Below are 15540 nucleotides of genomic sequence, written 5' to 3'. Positions count from 1 at the left end.
AGCCATGACATCATTTTCTGGAATTCTCCAAGCTGTTTAAAGGCACAGTCAACTTAGTGTTTGTAAACTTCTGACCCACTGGAATTGTGATACAGTGAATGTATAAGTGAAATAAAGTCTGTAAACAATTGTTGGAAAAATTACTTGTGTCATGCACAAAGTAGATGTCCTAACCGACTTGCCAAAACTATAGTTTGTTAATAAGAAATTGGTGGAGTGGTTGAAAAACAAGTTTGAATGACTCCAACCTAAGTGTATGTAAACTTCCGACTTCAACTGTACCTTAACTCTGACATCACAACAGACTCCTCAATAGACAACAGAAGTATGAAACAACAGACTTCAATGTTGCTTAGAGCAAATAACCTAAAATCCTCATGACGTTCTAACATAAATTCATTATGATACTTGAGGCATCAGATACAATAAGCATAAATGCATATAAGAAATTGATTTTCTCCCCTAGAGTTCCCAATGAATATCACTGTTATATCATTATATCACACAGACTCTATCTCAAGTACAAGAACAGTTTACTGCTTTATAGTAGTACAGTTTTATACCTTGTTTCTGCTCTACTAACTGCCCTCAAGTTTATTTTGTTATTTTTAAGCCTTGGATTTCTAATTGCTCTGAAAGTATTAGTGTGAAAGTGTAGTGAACCATTCTCTCTCCTTTTCAGTTATGTCAATACTGCAGAGTGGAAGGGTTGGAACTGATACCAGAGGGGTTTTGCAATGAAACCTTGAAACAACTAATGTGTTTTTCCTTACTGTTCTGTTTTTGTAAAGCCAATCTGGGACCCTCCACTATATTCTGTGTTGTCAACACAATGTACGAGCGCCATCTAGTACAATGTGTTAGGGTGTTTTCACACTTGGTCCCTTTCAGCCAATTTTTGTGAACTCAGTGCAGTTCGCTTATTTCTTTTGTCCAGTGTGAACACTCCAAAAGGAACTCAGACCCCTCAAAAGAGCCTCCGAAGCGAACCGAACTGACCAATTCAAGAGGTGGTCTGAGTTCAGTTCGCTCGAAATCCTCGGTTCTGTTCCCTTTTTTAGGACAATGTGAACACAAAGCTCCCCAGGTTCGCTTGTCATTATTCCTGCACCACACACTAGACTACTGCAACACTGTTTCCCCTGACATAACCCCTCACATTGGTGCCACAAGAGAGAAGATGATGATGTACAGGTTTGCAGAAAAAACATGTGCTGTGTTTGGATATTGATTAGCGATTGTCAAGGGTGCACAGAAATTCCAATATATGTGTCAAGTTTTTAGTTCTGACTATTTGTTTTCCAATATGTGATCTATAGGCTAAGGGAGCTTCATCAGCTGTTTATTGCTGCGGGAACTTGCTTCCATTCAGCCACAAGAGCATTAGTGAGGTCGGGCACTGATGTTGGGCGATTAGGCCTGGCTCGCAGTCTGCGTTCCAATTCATCCCAAAGGTGTTTTGATGGGGTTGAGGTCAGGGCTCTATGCAGGCCAGTCAAGTTGTTCCACACCGATCTCGTCAAACCATTTTTGTATGGACCTGACTTTGTGCATGGGGGCTTTGTCATGCTGAAACAGGAAAGGGCCTTACCCAAACTGTTGCCACAAAGTTGGAAGCACAGAATCGTCTAGAATGTAATTGTATGCTGTAGCATTAAGATTTCCCTTCAATGGAACTGAGGGGCCTAGCCCGAACCATGAAAAACAGCCTTATGCATTGGGGCGGGTAGCGTTCTCCTGGCATCCGCCAAACCGAGATTCGTCCGGACTGCCAGATGGTGAAGCGTGATTCATCACTCCAGAGAATGTGTTTCCACTGCCCCAGAGTCCAATGGCGGTGCGCTTTACACCACTGCAGCCGACGCTTGGCATTGCGCATGGTGATCTTTTTACACACTTCAGCACTTGGCGCTCCCATTCTGTGAGCTTGTGTGGCCTACCACTTTGCGGCTTAGCCGTTGTTGCTCCTAGACGTTTCCACTTCACAATAACAGCACTTACAGTTGACCGGGGAAGCTCTAGCAGGGTAGAAATTTGACAAACTGACTTGTTGGAGAGGTGGCATCCTATGACAGTGCCACGTTGAAAGTCACTGAGCTCTTCAGTAAAGCCATTCTATTGCCAATGTTTGTCTATGTTGATTGCATGGCTTTGTGCTTGATTTTATACACCTGTCAGCAACGGGTGTGGCTGAAATAGCGGAATTCACTAATTTGAAGGGGTGTCCACATACTTTTGTATATATAGTGTATTTGGTGAAAATCACAACATAGGGTACAAAATCTATTCTAGCTCTTAAAGGGGCAGTAGCCTACATTGGTTGTACAATTTTCAATTACAGCATTATTTAATCTATAGTTATTCTTCTGCTATTTATTCTGTCACCAATAATATTTACATGTTAATAGTATCTTCTGATTACAATTATTATGTCATATTTTAACTAAATGCAATCTATTCACTTCCTAAATGTAAGTAGGTCTATATAGCTGTCTGATAAAACGTTCTGATGGAATGGCTTGTCCCGCACTTTGTAAAAACCCAGAGTGCATTGAGTGAATGTTGGAAAAGGATCTTGGTTCCTTTCTAAACATAGCAATGTGAATGCAAAGAGAATTCGGACCACAAAATAGGTGAACTGAACTGGTAAAAGAGTTGAGTCCTCATTCAAAGGCAAGGGCAGTGTGAATACAAAGAGAACTGAGTTCTTTCGTTTTTATTTTTACCACAGAGTTCACTTTAAAGAGGACAGAGATCGGTTATTTTAAAGAGGACTATATGTGAATAGATTCTCTCAGAATTTATGTCCAACTCTCACTTACACAGAAAGTGCTCATTTAAAGAGTGAATGTACGAGCATAGATGAGGGTTTCATTGTCATATTATACGACAAATCAACTACTACTGTATATTTCGCAGCTTACCTAAAATGCTTAGTACATGAGGATTGCACCCATCAGATAGGCCCTATCAAAATTGAGAAGTTGAGCAGCTGGAGGTGGGTGTATCTTTAATATTTTATTAGCAGCATTGCAACATCTTCCTGAAGTTCATCCTGTGTGGTTGAAGTGGAAATTTCCACTTCAGGACAAGGCGCCCTCCAGTGGTCAATAATGTGGTTATACACTGGTCTAATCCTGTAGCCACTCCCTTCATTGATAGTTGATCAACACTGACCTCTTGTGGATAGAGTGTATTACTACATTAATTATCTTAAATGTAGTTTATATATTTTCTAAACTTTATTAAGAACAAATTCTTATTTACAATGACGCCTACCCCGGCCAAACCCTCTCCTAACCCGGACAACCCTGGGCCAATTGTGCGCTGCCCTATGGGACCCCATCACGGCCAGTTGTGATACAGCCCGGGATAGTGATGTCTCTAGCACTGCAGTGCCTTAGACCGCTGCGCCACTCGGTCCCCATCAAAGTTGAGCCAAAACTACTTACAAGTGCTGTAACATACATAACAATAAAACATCTCTGGTTCAGCTATGTCACAATTTAAAACAGATATTACATCTCTACTTGTTTGCATCTAGAATTGCATGATGTCTGTAAATGAGGGAACACCTGCACTTCTCTATCATGTTCACACTTTTTTATTTAAACGTATAAGGTTACTTTTGTTTAATCCTTTGTCTGTGTGTGGGCATATTTTTTAGATCCTGAGCTTCATAGCAGTGAGTTTATGATTTACAAGACAGATTTCTGTGGAACCAATGCTCACCTCACCAATCCATTCCAGACTGTATAAGGCTTTTGGCATAATGTGTTCTCCATACTACTGCTGTTATATTGTAGTGACACAAAGCCACATCTGATTTGGTATTTGGTATTTTTTAATTTATTTTTTTAAATAACTGGCCTTCTGCCTGGCCTCTGCCTGGGGACTCCAAATCACTAAGTCCGCCCCTGCACACCCACCCACACACACACACTCTCACCCTCTCAATTCAATGGGGATGTATTGGCATGGGAAACACATGTTTACAATGCCAAAGCAAGTGAATTGAACAATAAACAAAAGTGAGAAGAAACAAATTTAACAACATCAACAAAAAAGGTATTAGAAATTAACAGTAAACTTTGCACTCAAAAAGGTTTTAAAAAACAGACATTCCAAGTGTTGTATTATCAGCTATGTGCAGCGTTTTAGCAATATGCAAATAGTTGTAGTACGAATAGTGGGGGAAGATAAATAATGTTTATGTTTATTTATTTTGCCTTTTGTACTTTAACACATTTGCACATCGTTACAACACTGTATATAGCCATAATATGACATTTGTGGTCCTCTGTAGCTCAATTGGTAGAGCATGGCGCTTGTAACGCTAGGGTAGTGGGTTCGATCACCGGGACCACCCATACGTAAAAATGTATGCACACATGACTGTAAGTCGCTTTGGATAAAAGCGTCTGCTAAATGGCCTATTATTATTAGAAATGTCTCTATTCCTTTGGAACTTTTGAGAGTGTATGTTTTTTATTTTTTTATTTAACCATTAATGAACTAGGCAAGTCAGTTAAGAACAAATTCTTATTTACAATGACGGCCTACCAAAAGGCGAAAGGCCTCCTGCGGGGATGGGGGCAAAAATAAAAATATAGGACAAAACACACATCACGACAACAGAGACACCACAACACTACATAAAGAGAGACCTAAGACAACAATTTAGCATGACAGCATGGTAGCAACACAACATGGCAGCAGCACAACACAGTAGCAGCACAAAACATGGTACAAACATTATTGGGCACAGACAACAGCACAAAGGCAAGAAGGTAGAGCCAACATTACATCACGCGAAGCAACCACAACTGTCAGTAAGAGTGTCCATGATTGAGTCTTTGAATGAAGAGATGGAGATAAAACTGTCCAGTTTGAGTGTTTTTTGCAGCTCGTTCCAGTCGCTATCTGCAGCGAACTGAAAAGAGGAGCGCCCCAGGGATGTGTGTGCTTTGGGGACTTTTAACAGAATGTGACTGGCAGAACGGGTGTTGTATGTGGAGGATGAGGGCTGCAGTAGGTATCTCAGACAGGGGGGAGTGAGGCCTAATGGGGTTTTATAAATAAGCATCAACCAGTGGGTCTTGCGACGGGTATACAGAGATGACCAGTTCACAGAGGAGTATAGAGTGCAGTGATGTGTCCTACAAGGAGCATTGGTGGCAAATCTGATGGCCGAATCATAAAGAACATCTAGCCGCACGAGAGCACCCTTACCTGCCGATCTATAAATTACTTCTCCGTAATCTAGCATTTGTAGGATGGTCATCTGAATCAGCGTTAGTTTGGCAGCTGGGGTGAAAGAGGAGCGATTACGATAGAGGAAACCAAGTCTAGATTTAACCTTAGCCTGCAGATTTGATATGTGCTGAGAGAAGGACAGTGTACGGTCTAGCCATACTCCCAAGTACTTGTATGAGGTGACTACCTTAAGCTCTAAACCCTCAGTGGTAGTAATCACACCAAACCACATTACCTTTGTTATGGAGATGTTCAGAACAAGGTTAAGGGCAGAGAAAGCTTGTTGGACACTAAGAAAGCTTTGTTGTAGAGCGTTTAACACAAAATCCCGGGAGATGGCCAGCTGAGTATAAGACCGTATCATCTGCATTTAAATGGATGTTTACTGTTCATTTTTTAATTATTTAACTTTTGTTTATTATCTATTTCACTTGCTTTGGCAATGTAAACATGCGTTTACCATGCCAATAAAGCCATTTGAATTGAATTAAATAAACAGATACATAGTGGTGGTATTTACGATGTTGTTTGTGCTTCATTGATTGCCCTTTTCTCATGGTAAATGTTGCTGTTGTGATTGCACATTGCGGTATTTTGCCTAAAATATATGGGAGTTTATCAATGTTTGATTTGTTTTAGAATTCTGTGTGATCTGGGAATATGTGTCTCTAATGTGATCATGGCAGGAGGTTCTGAGCTAATTTGTAACCACCCACTTGAACCGGAACCTTTTCAAGCTACAACTGTGTTGCCTTCACGATCATGTGTATGGTAGAGCTCCATTTACATTCCCTTTACAACTGATAAAAACGACGATGTCTCGGCCACATCAGGCATTGCTGATTTAAATAGTAGTCATGTGCTGATTTAAATAGTAGTCATGTTCAAAAGCGTGGTTAATGCGTGGGCTTGGCAGACTGTGGAAGCTTAATTAATTTACTTATAAGACGGTAGGCTGGCAACAAACAGTTTACGGTGTAAATCGTGAAACATTTCACTGCTTGGTCGCAGATGCTGTGTCTATTCATTATCTCGTTGGAGGATTTATCAATGACAGTGTATTCATGTGCTGGTCGCGGCGGCGGCGGTTCCACCCTCGGTGCTATGATCCTCCTCCCCGCTTCAGTAGCGATTTGAACTACCGGTAACCTTCTTCCAATAGGTAATAGCAACATTGTAACTTATTGGAAAGATGGGGAGCACGACCTCTTGCTGTGTTTCTTCAAGCCCGAAGCTCCGGAGAAATGCTCATTCGAGGCTGGAGTCGTACAATACAGAGCCGGAGTTGAGTAGGGAGGATACGGGCTGCAACCTGCAGCACATCAGCGACCGAGAGAATGTCGACGGTAAAGTATAAAATAATAGCCTAATGTAGGCCTATTAAAGTTTAATGTTCTCGTGTGGTGGTGGTGATGTTTTGAAACACGACTCAACATTTTGAATTTCACACTGAATGTTTTATTGGTTTGGATTGCGAAGTAGGCTATAAATATAACATGTCGCTGCAACCTGGTCTCAGAGCATGTCGTATTATTCTGTACGGAAATCCGCGATACTCCATTTAGTATTTACATTTTAGTCATTTAGCAGACGCTCTTATCCAGAGCGACTTACAGTTATTGAGTGCATACATTTTCATACTGGCACCCTGTGGGAAACGAACCCACAACCCTGGCGTTGCAAGCTCCATGCTCTACCAACTGAGCTACAGGGGACTACAGGGTCCTGATATGTTAAGTTTAGTATGGTATGTATTAATTTGTGGATGTCCATCACCCATTTTGTGTGATATGTTACGAATTACAATACCTATTATATGTTACGAATTGGAAAAACGTACAATATGTTATGTATTTGGAAAATGTACAATATCTTACAAATTTGCGAAAGGTATGATATGTTATGAATTCTAGGTAGGTGGCTAACGTTAGCTAACTAGCTGGCTAACGTTAGCTAGGCTAGGGGTTAGGAGTTAGGGTTAAGTTTAGGAGTTAGGTTAAAGGGTTAGGGTTAGTGGAAGGGTTAGTTAAAATGGTTAGGGGAAGGGTTAGCTAACACTAAGTAGTTGCAAAGTAGCTAGAATGTAGTAACTAGTTGAACATTTGCTAAGTAGCAAAAATGCTAAAGTTGTCTGTGATGAGAATCGAACTCGCAACCTTTGGGTTGCTAGATGTTAGTGTTATGTGCCAACCCATCCACCCACCCTACTTAAATTTTTGCTTTAAGTAACCATCTGTCATATGTAACCATACCAAATGTAACATAACATAGTCATTTCATTGTCTCGGATTTATGTTTACTATGTTATATCTAGTGTATGAGACCAGGCTGCATGTCGGCAACATTTACTAGTGTGGGACCTTTATTGGTCATTATTTATAATGTATGCATATTCCTATCAGCAAGGCTTTCTCCTCCCCCTGGCAATGGATCTCTGTGATTGACTTAATCAGGCTGGTCTTTGATATGCATTATCTGAATGTATGTTGTACATATGTTATTACATAGGTATTTCTGTACATGGGGGCAGGCAGCATGGGTATCCAGTCTGCCTCTCAGTCCCATGTGACATGTTGAAATAAGGGTTATGTCCCAAATAGCACCATATTCCCAATAAAGAGCACTACTTTTGACCAGAGACTGAGCGCTATAGGTCCTGGTGAAAAGTAGTGCACTATAGGGATTTGGGACACAGCCTTGGTGCAGCAGAGCAGACAACATCCTGTTCATAAATGCTTCTCTTTGTTTTCACTTGGAGCATTAAAGACACACCAACGGTGACATGGTATAGCACTCTTTATTGACACATGTATTACAGTTGATACATTTACTCTCAAAGTGTCTACTAAATGGGTATAGCCTACTCAAGATGGACCGACTCATGTAGAGATTACATTTTCTGGAATTTTTATTTTAAGGTCTGCTCTGCAACATGCATGTCTGAATATCCATGATCTGCAAAGTCTGTACATCAACTGCTATTGGGGTTTCCCCCATTCCCTATCATGACATCAGGCCACTGAAGATTCATCAGTATTTCTTATGGGTATGTCCAGTGCTTAAAGTGGATTTAAATATAGGCTGGTACTCACTTTGTGTCCCACCCAGTACTGTATATATTTAGGTGACAGTACTCCACAATATTTGATCCAATATTCTATAAGAGATGCTGGTACAGTATAATATTTTGAGGTGGTGGTACCGGTGTGTACCGGACCAATTCAAACACTGGGTATGTCCAAGCCACAGTAATCCTACAGTGGTGGATAGAAGCTGTGACTGTCTGTACAGTTTTAAGTATAGGCTCACTCTGCCTTGGCTCTCACAAATGACTTCTGAGAGCTGGAATGGACAGAACAGCATGCCCATAATCTGGTGGTGTGGATTTAATGCACCCAGCATGTTTTTCTGGGGAGCCTTGCATGTCCCTAGAAACATGACCAATAACTCCTCTGCTTTTGAGATTTAGCTGGAAGACGAGTGCAGTGTGCCACACAGTATCCCTCTACTACACGTATGGATGGGGAGAAAAAAATAGAGGGAGGGAGATTAAAGAAGAGATTGACAGAGAGCGAGAGTACTGGGGACTGCTCATTTCATAATTGGAAAGAAGCATGTAGGTGGATGTTTTGGGTGTCTGTCAAACAGCAGCCATAGCCCATGTCAAAAATAGTGCACTATATAGGGAATAGGGTGCCATTTCAAATAATCAAATCAAATCAAATTTTATTTGCCACATGTGCCAAATACAACAGGTGTAGACCTTACAGTGAAATGCTTACTTACAAGATGCAACAATAACCAACAATGCAGTTTTTAATAATAAAAATAGATAAGTAAAAAATAAAAAATAGCAAATAATTAAAGAGCAGCAGTAAAATAAAATAACAGTAGGGAGGCTATATACAGGGGGTACCGATACAGAGACAATGTGCGGGGGCACCGGTTAGTCGAGGTAATTGAGGTAATATGTACATGTGGGTAGAGTTAAAGTGACTATGCATAGATAATAAACAGAGTAGCAGCAGCGTAAAAGAGGGGGTGGGGGGGCAATGCAAACAGTCTGGGTAGCCGTGATTAGCTGTTCAGGAGTCTTATGACTTGGTGGTAGAAGCTGTTAAGAAGCCTTTTGGACCTAGACTTGGCACTCCGGTACCGCTTTGGGACAAAGTCTGCGAGTGAGGTCACAGACAGGGTGGCGATGTGCTTCTGAACGGCAGACTGATAAGGGGACTGTCTGTCGCTTTCCTACCACAGCAGCTGTGTGTGTGGTGTGTGTGTGTGTGTGTGTGTGTTATCTGTAGCTGTCCTACCACAGCAACAGCTGAAGCCTGTAGAGGCAGATGACATGCCCAGGGGGACAAATCACTGCTGAGAGAGACAAACTAATGCCTTAATTTAGATGGGGAGTCTTATGAGACACTATAAAGAGGGTTAGTGTGCTCTGAAAGGATGGACTGTTAAACCCAACACTCTCATGGACTAAATCTCAGTATTTGTTATTAGAATACTCTTGTCAAAAAAGTTCTGGGTCACTCTTTTAAAGAACTACAGGGCCGTTCCACGAATAGAGTACATTTTGGGTAGTGTAAATTGGTTTTAAAAAAACTATTCATTTCACATAATATTTACATTCTGTCATAATGAGCACATGTTCAACTTCATAAAACACGTTTTCCCATCTCGAGGGGTTGAATAAAAAAAGGGACTATAGTAAGTGCCAATAAAGTGCCATTAAAGTAACAGGGTTGACCGTAACAGGGTTGACCGTAACAGGGTTGAGGTTTTCATCTTAATCAGCCATAAATCCCCTTGTGACAGGGGGAATGGAAGCTTGTTGTAGCAACTGGGAGTAGGAATTGAATGCAAGCTTCAACCCCAAAATTACATAGTTAAAATATTTCTAGCCTATCTATGGGTAACAGGGTTGACGTGTTATGCTTGACTCGCTCAGCTCAAACACCAGAAAATGGCAAAAAAGAGTAGAACCAGCTCACCTGCTTCTACACTATTATTTGACTATGATTTTTTCTTTAGAAAAAAATATTTAAAATTGAATAGTTTCACCATAATAAAACGAGAGTTCAGTTCACATAACAGGGTTGACCTTAAAATGAGGGACAAATGTAAATAATTCACTAATCATATTAAATAAATAATAATCTTCAGAAATGGCTGTCAAAGCAAGAACATAACTAGGGCTTTACAATGATGGTAACAACTTGAAGAAATATTGGCGTTAAATGTGTTAAAATCTTCCTAGAAGTAGGAAAAACATTGTCAAAATGCACATTTTTGGTCAATTGATTTAAATCAATTGATTCATTGAATTTCCATGTGGTATAATTACGGCACTTCATTTAATATAAACAAATTAATAGTTTTATTCAATATTGGTGCTGCGCAATTTCTACTTAAAATATCAAAGACACTCAAAATGTACTCTTCGTAGAACGACCCTACAACTTCTGAATAATTCGTCTATAAAGGCCTTATGAAGACTTCATCAAGCCTTAAAAGTTGTACTTTGTATAAAGTTGGATCTAGTTCTTTGAATGAGAAGCCTGAGTCTGACCCAGGCAGCCTGGGTTATGTTATTTCACATCCCATTTATGGCTTTGTGGTCCTTTCCTAAAGTGACTCTCTCCATCCTGTGTTTTTAAGCAGGGATCATCACGACACTACGTCAAACCGCATGCTTGCCCTGTATGAGCTGATCTCTTGGCTGATACTCAGCTTAGATTTCAGACTGACGGGCCAGGCATGCAGGCAGGCAGGCTGCTTTTGAAGAAATTCAGAGCAGGTCTTACTTTGTCCAGAGATGACTCCTGGGTGGATCTGCCTCACATATGCGAATCACAAATGACACCCTAATCCCTTTATAGTGCACTGCTTTTCACAAGTGTCTGGGCCCTGGTCAAAAGTAGTTCACTGTATAGGGAATAGGGTGCCATTTGGGACACACATTTATTCTGTGGAGAATGGTGCCGACTGGCAAGGCCCTTTTTTCTCATTACCTGAGTATAGAAGACAAAAGCTTGAATACCAAAGAACCTGTGTCCTATATTCAGGAAATATCCTAGACTAAATTGAATTTCTCTCTCTAGTTAAAATTTGAATAATATCTTTGAGCGCAGTCTTATGTCCTCTCTGTCACACAAAGTTCACTGTGTTCCTGAATCCTGCCTTAAGATGAATGTTCATTCTGCAGACCAGGGCGCCAGGCAGGCATCAGCTGACACTCCCATTTAAGTTTATGGATGCAGGGAGTCTCTCCTCTCTTCTCTCTGTGAGGTTTGTGTAATGGTATCGTGTTATTAAATCCATAATGGGCTAAGACACGGTTTGCATCCCAAATTGCACCCTATTCCCTATAGGGCTCTGGTCTAAAGTAGCGCACTATATAGGGAATAGGGTGCCATTTGGGATGCACATGCAGACTCACTGACAACATGCTGGGTGCTTTGAAGTCGACTTGTAGCTTATTACTTGGAAGTAAAGGATGATGAGTAATTTCATCTTGAATGTAATGGGGAATAACTCCTGTAGCCTTCTGGGGGTGCAAACATACCTCATGTCCTCTCCTTTGTATTTGTCAATGTAGTGGCTAGATACCATTCATTGCACTTATTATTTGGTGCAGAAGGAACATTCTTTATTGATTATATGGTCAGAAACTGTAGATCTAAAGAAGATATTATTATGACTCTGCATGAGTCCATTTCCATGTTATTCTCTCCCCCCATGTGACTAGCGTGTGCATTGTACATGCAGTAGTCAACAGGAAGTAAGATGCAGCATTGGTTAGAACTAGCAACCCTTTCCTCAACTGTCTGTATGCTCTCTTTTGGCTCACCAATTTACATTTATCACTGCCTATATATCTCAAATAGACCGGTTTATTATCAGATACAGTGGGGAGAACAAGTATTTGATACACTGCCGATTTTGCAGGTTTTCCTACTTACAAAGCATGTAGAGGTCTGTAATTTTTTTTATCATAGGTACACTTCAACTGTGAGAGACGGAATCTAAAACAAAAATCCAGAAAATCACATTGTATGATTTTTAAGTAATTAATTTGCATTTTATTGCATGACATAAGTATTTGATCACCTACTAAGAATTCCGGCTCTCACAGACCTGTTAGTTTTTCTTTAAGAAGCCCTCCTGTTCTCCACTCATTACCTGTTTGAACTCGTTACCTGTATAAAAGACACTTGTCCACACACTCAATCAAACAGACTCCAACCTCTCCACAATGGCCAAGACCAGAGAGCTGTGTAAGGACATCAGGGATAAAATTGTAGACCTGCACAAGGCTGGGATGGGCTACAGGACAATAGGCAAGCAGCTTGGTGAGAACTGTTGGCGCAATTATTAGAAAATGGAAGAAGTTCAAGATGACGGTCAATCACCCTCGGTCTGGGGCTCCATGCAAGATCTCACCTCGTGGGGCATCAATGATCATGAGGAAGGTGAGGGATCAGCCCAGAACTACACGGCAGGACCTGGTCAATGACCTGAAGAGAGCTGGGACGACAGTCTCAAAGAAAACCATTAGTAACACACTACGCCGTCATGGATTAATATCCTGCAGCGCACGCAAGGTCCCCCTGCTCAAGCCAGCGCATGTCCAGGCCCGTCTGAAGTTTGCCAATGACCATCTGGATGATCCAGAGGAGGAATGGGAGAAGGTCATGTGGTCTGATGAGACAAAAATAGAGCTTTTTGGTCTAAACTCCACTCGCCGTGTTTGGAGGAAGAAGAAGGATGAGTACAACCCCAAGAACACCATCCCAACCGTGATGCATGGAGGTGGAAACATCATTCTTTGGGGATGCTTTTCTGCAAAGGGGACAGGAACGACTGCACCATATTGAGGGGAGGATGGATGGGGCCATGTATCGCGAGATCTTGGCCAACAACCTCCTTCCCTCAGTAAGAGCATTGAAGATGGGTCGTGGCTGGGTCTTCCAGCATGACAACGACCCGAAACACACAGCCAGGGCAACTAAGGAGTGGCTCCGTAAGAAGCATCTCAAGGTCCTGGAGTGGCCTAGCCAGTCTCCAGACCTGAACCCAATAGAAAATCTTTGGAGGGAGCTGAAAGTCCATATTGCCCCGAAACCTGAAGGATCTGGAGAAGGTCTGTATGGAGGAGTGGCCCAAAATCCCTGCTGCAGTGTGTGCAAACCTGGTCAAGACCTACAGGAAACGTATGATCTCTGTAATTGCAAACAAAGGTTTCTGTACCAAATATTAAGTTCTGCTTTTCTGATGTATCAAATACTTATGTCATGCAATAAAATGCAAATTAATTACTTAAAAATCATACAATGTGATTTTCTGGATTTTTGTTTTAGATTCCGTCTCTCACAGTTGAAGTGTACCTATGATAAAAATTACAGACCTCTACATGCTTTGTAAGTAGGAAAACCTGCAAAATCGGCAGTGTATCAAATACTTGTTCTCCCCACTGTATAAGACGGTGCTCACTGTTCATGCCTTGAAGCAAATGTCATGTAATGTGTCTACCTTGTTTCAGACCACATCACAAGCTCTGTGTGCTTCAGGTCTGTTGAGATATACAAGTTAGCTGTTATGGTACAGTCTACCCATCCCATGTTTCTCCTACTCTATCAATCTCACTGTTCTTTCCCTTTCATACATTTTCCACCACTTTGAACTCCATTTCTCCTAATTTATCTTTCTTCTCCTCTTTCATCACTCGCTCCTTATTCCTCCCCTGCTCCTTCCTACTTCTCTGTGTCTGCCGACACCAGCCTCGTCTGAAATTATGCAAATGTAGAGACGCTCAGAAGCAGGCCTATTTCCTTTTAATAACCCCTCTATTAAAACTGCTGGTTTTGAAGGGAGGAAAAAGCTTTTGTAAGAACTTTTACACTAAATATTGTCTGTAATCACAAACCAATCATCTCTATAACTGGAATTAGTGAGCTTTAAACCATTGAGGATGTCTGTCCAAAGATAAATGGCCAAAGTTTGCAGGAAGGAGAGAAGTAAAATTCCCACTTACTGGTTACTGTTTTGTCTTCCCCTTTGCTACTAAATCATCATTTCTAGCAGATTAAGCCTTGGCAGGAGTTCGAGAGGTGGTTGATTGATTTATTGACCAGTAAAGAGAGAGTAATTTACTCCCATCAGTGAGCATCTCATCACATGAATAACCCCTTTAGAAGCATTGGTCTCATTGGCCTTAAATAATGTGCTCAGAGGAAATCATTTACTGGCAATCTGATTTTCTCTTGCCATTAGACAAATAATGCTATTATACAAATCTGAGTTGACATCCCTGTGTGATGTTAAGTAAGATTCTAAGATTCCTTAGTCCCAGAGAAATAGTCTTCTCAGGGGAAGACTGAAGCAATTAGTTACATATCTGTTCACATACATCCATAGTACTGTACTGAGGTAATGTACAAAAGTACAGCCTGATTCCACATTACATAGTCTCCTGAGTCCCAACATTTCCCTGATTGATCCTTCTCTCTAATGAGGATATTTCATTGATTCCTCCTCTTCAAGATGAGCCAATAATGATCTGAGAGATGATTGGATGATTGTCTTAATGAAGATGTTCCCAGTTGAGAGATTGATCGGCCAGCCAGCCTATTGATTGGGCCTCTCTCATGAAGGAGAATATACCCCAGGTCCCCTGGGCTGAGCCAGGATTGTATCCCAAATGGCACCCTATTCCCTATATAGTGCACTACTTTTGACCAGAGCCCATATCCTCGTCAAAAGTAGTGCACTATGTAGGGAATTGGGTGCCATTTGGGACGTAGACCCAGGTCATTCTCAGGTAATGAAGGAATTAAAAGGCCTGTTGTAATACTTCACAATGTTCACTCAGTGGCATAGGAGGCTGTAGTGCAGAACGTTTAATTTACCTGGACATACACAGGCACTCTAGTGGAAGTGGTCTTTAGAGCATAACAAAAGAATACATGAGGATTGATGTGTTGGATCTTATTCACACTGGCTATATTTTCAGTTAGAATGTATTGCTGTTCAGGCTTTGCCTTTACTGGCACACACACTGCTGTTCCCTATCCCCTCTGCCATTTTCTGAAGTGTGTGTGTGTCTCCCTGTCCATGAAGCCGTGGGCTCCCCTCATAGCAGACAGACTGATGGTGCTTTGGCCTCAGTCTGGCCCTGTCAGCGCTACTTGTCTCACCCATAGGGCTATGGTCAAATGTAATACACTATTAGGGAATAGGGTGCCATTTGGGACACACACCCTTTCTCTCCTAGACAGC

General features: G+C 41.3%; 1 protein-coding gene across 2 annotated transcripts in view; it reads left to right on the top strand.

Annotated features, from left to right (window-relative positions):
• The first annotated feature begins 6017 nt into the window (after positions 1–6017).
• LOC121580870 (cyclin-Y-like) overlaps positions 6018–15540 on the top strand; it is a 34832-nt gene continuing 25309 nt past the window's right edge. For both annotated transcript variants that reach the window (XM_041895989.1, XM_041895988.1), the window contains exon 1: positions 6018–6602. In XM_041895989.1, the coding sequence (XP_041751923.1) occupies positions 6449–6602 (154 nt within the window). In that variant the 5' untranslated portion in view covers positions 6018–6448. The remainder of the gene's footprint in view (positions 6603–15540) is intronic.

Source organism: Coregonus clupeaformis, chromosome 14 (assembly GCF_020615455.1).
Source record: "Coregonus clupeaformis isolate EN_2021a chromosome 14, ASM2061545v1, whole genome shotgun sequence".
Lineage (NCBI taxonomy): Eukaryota > Metazoa > Chordata > Actinopteri > Salmoniformes > Salmonidae > Coregonus > Coregonus clupeaformis.
The sequence above is the reverse complement of the archived record's forward strand: the minus strand, read 5'-3'. Positions and strand labels throughout refer to the sequence as shown.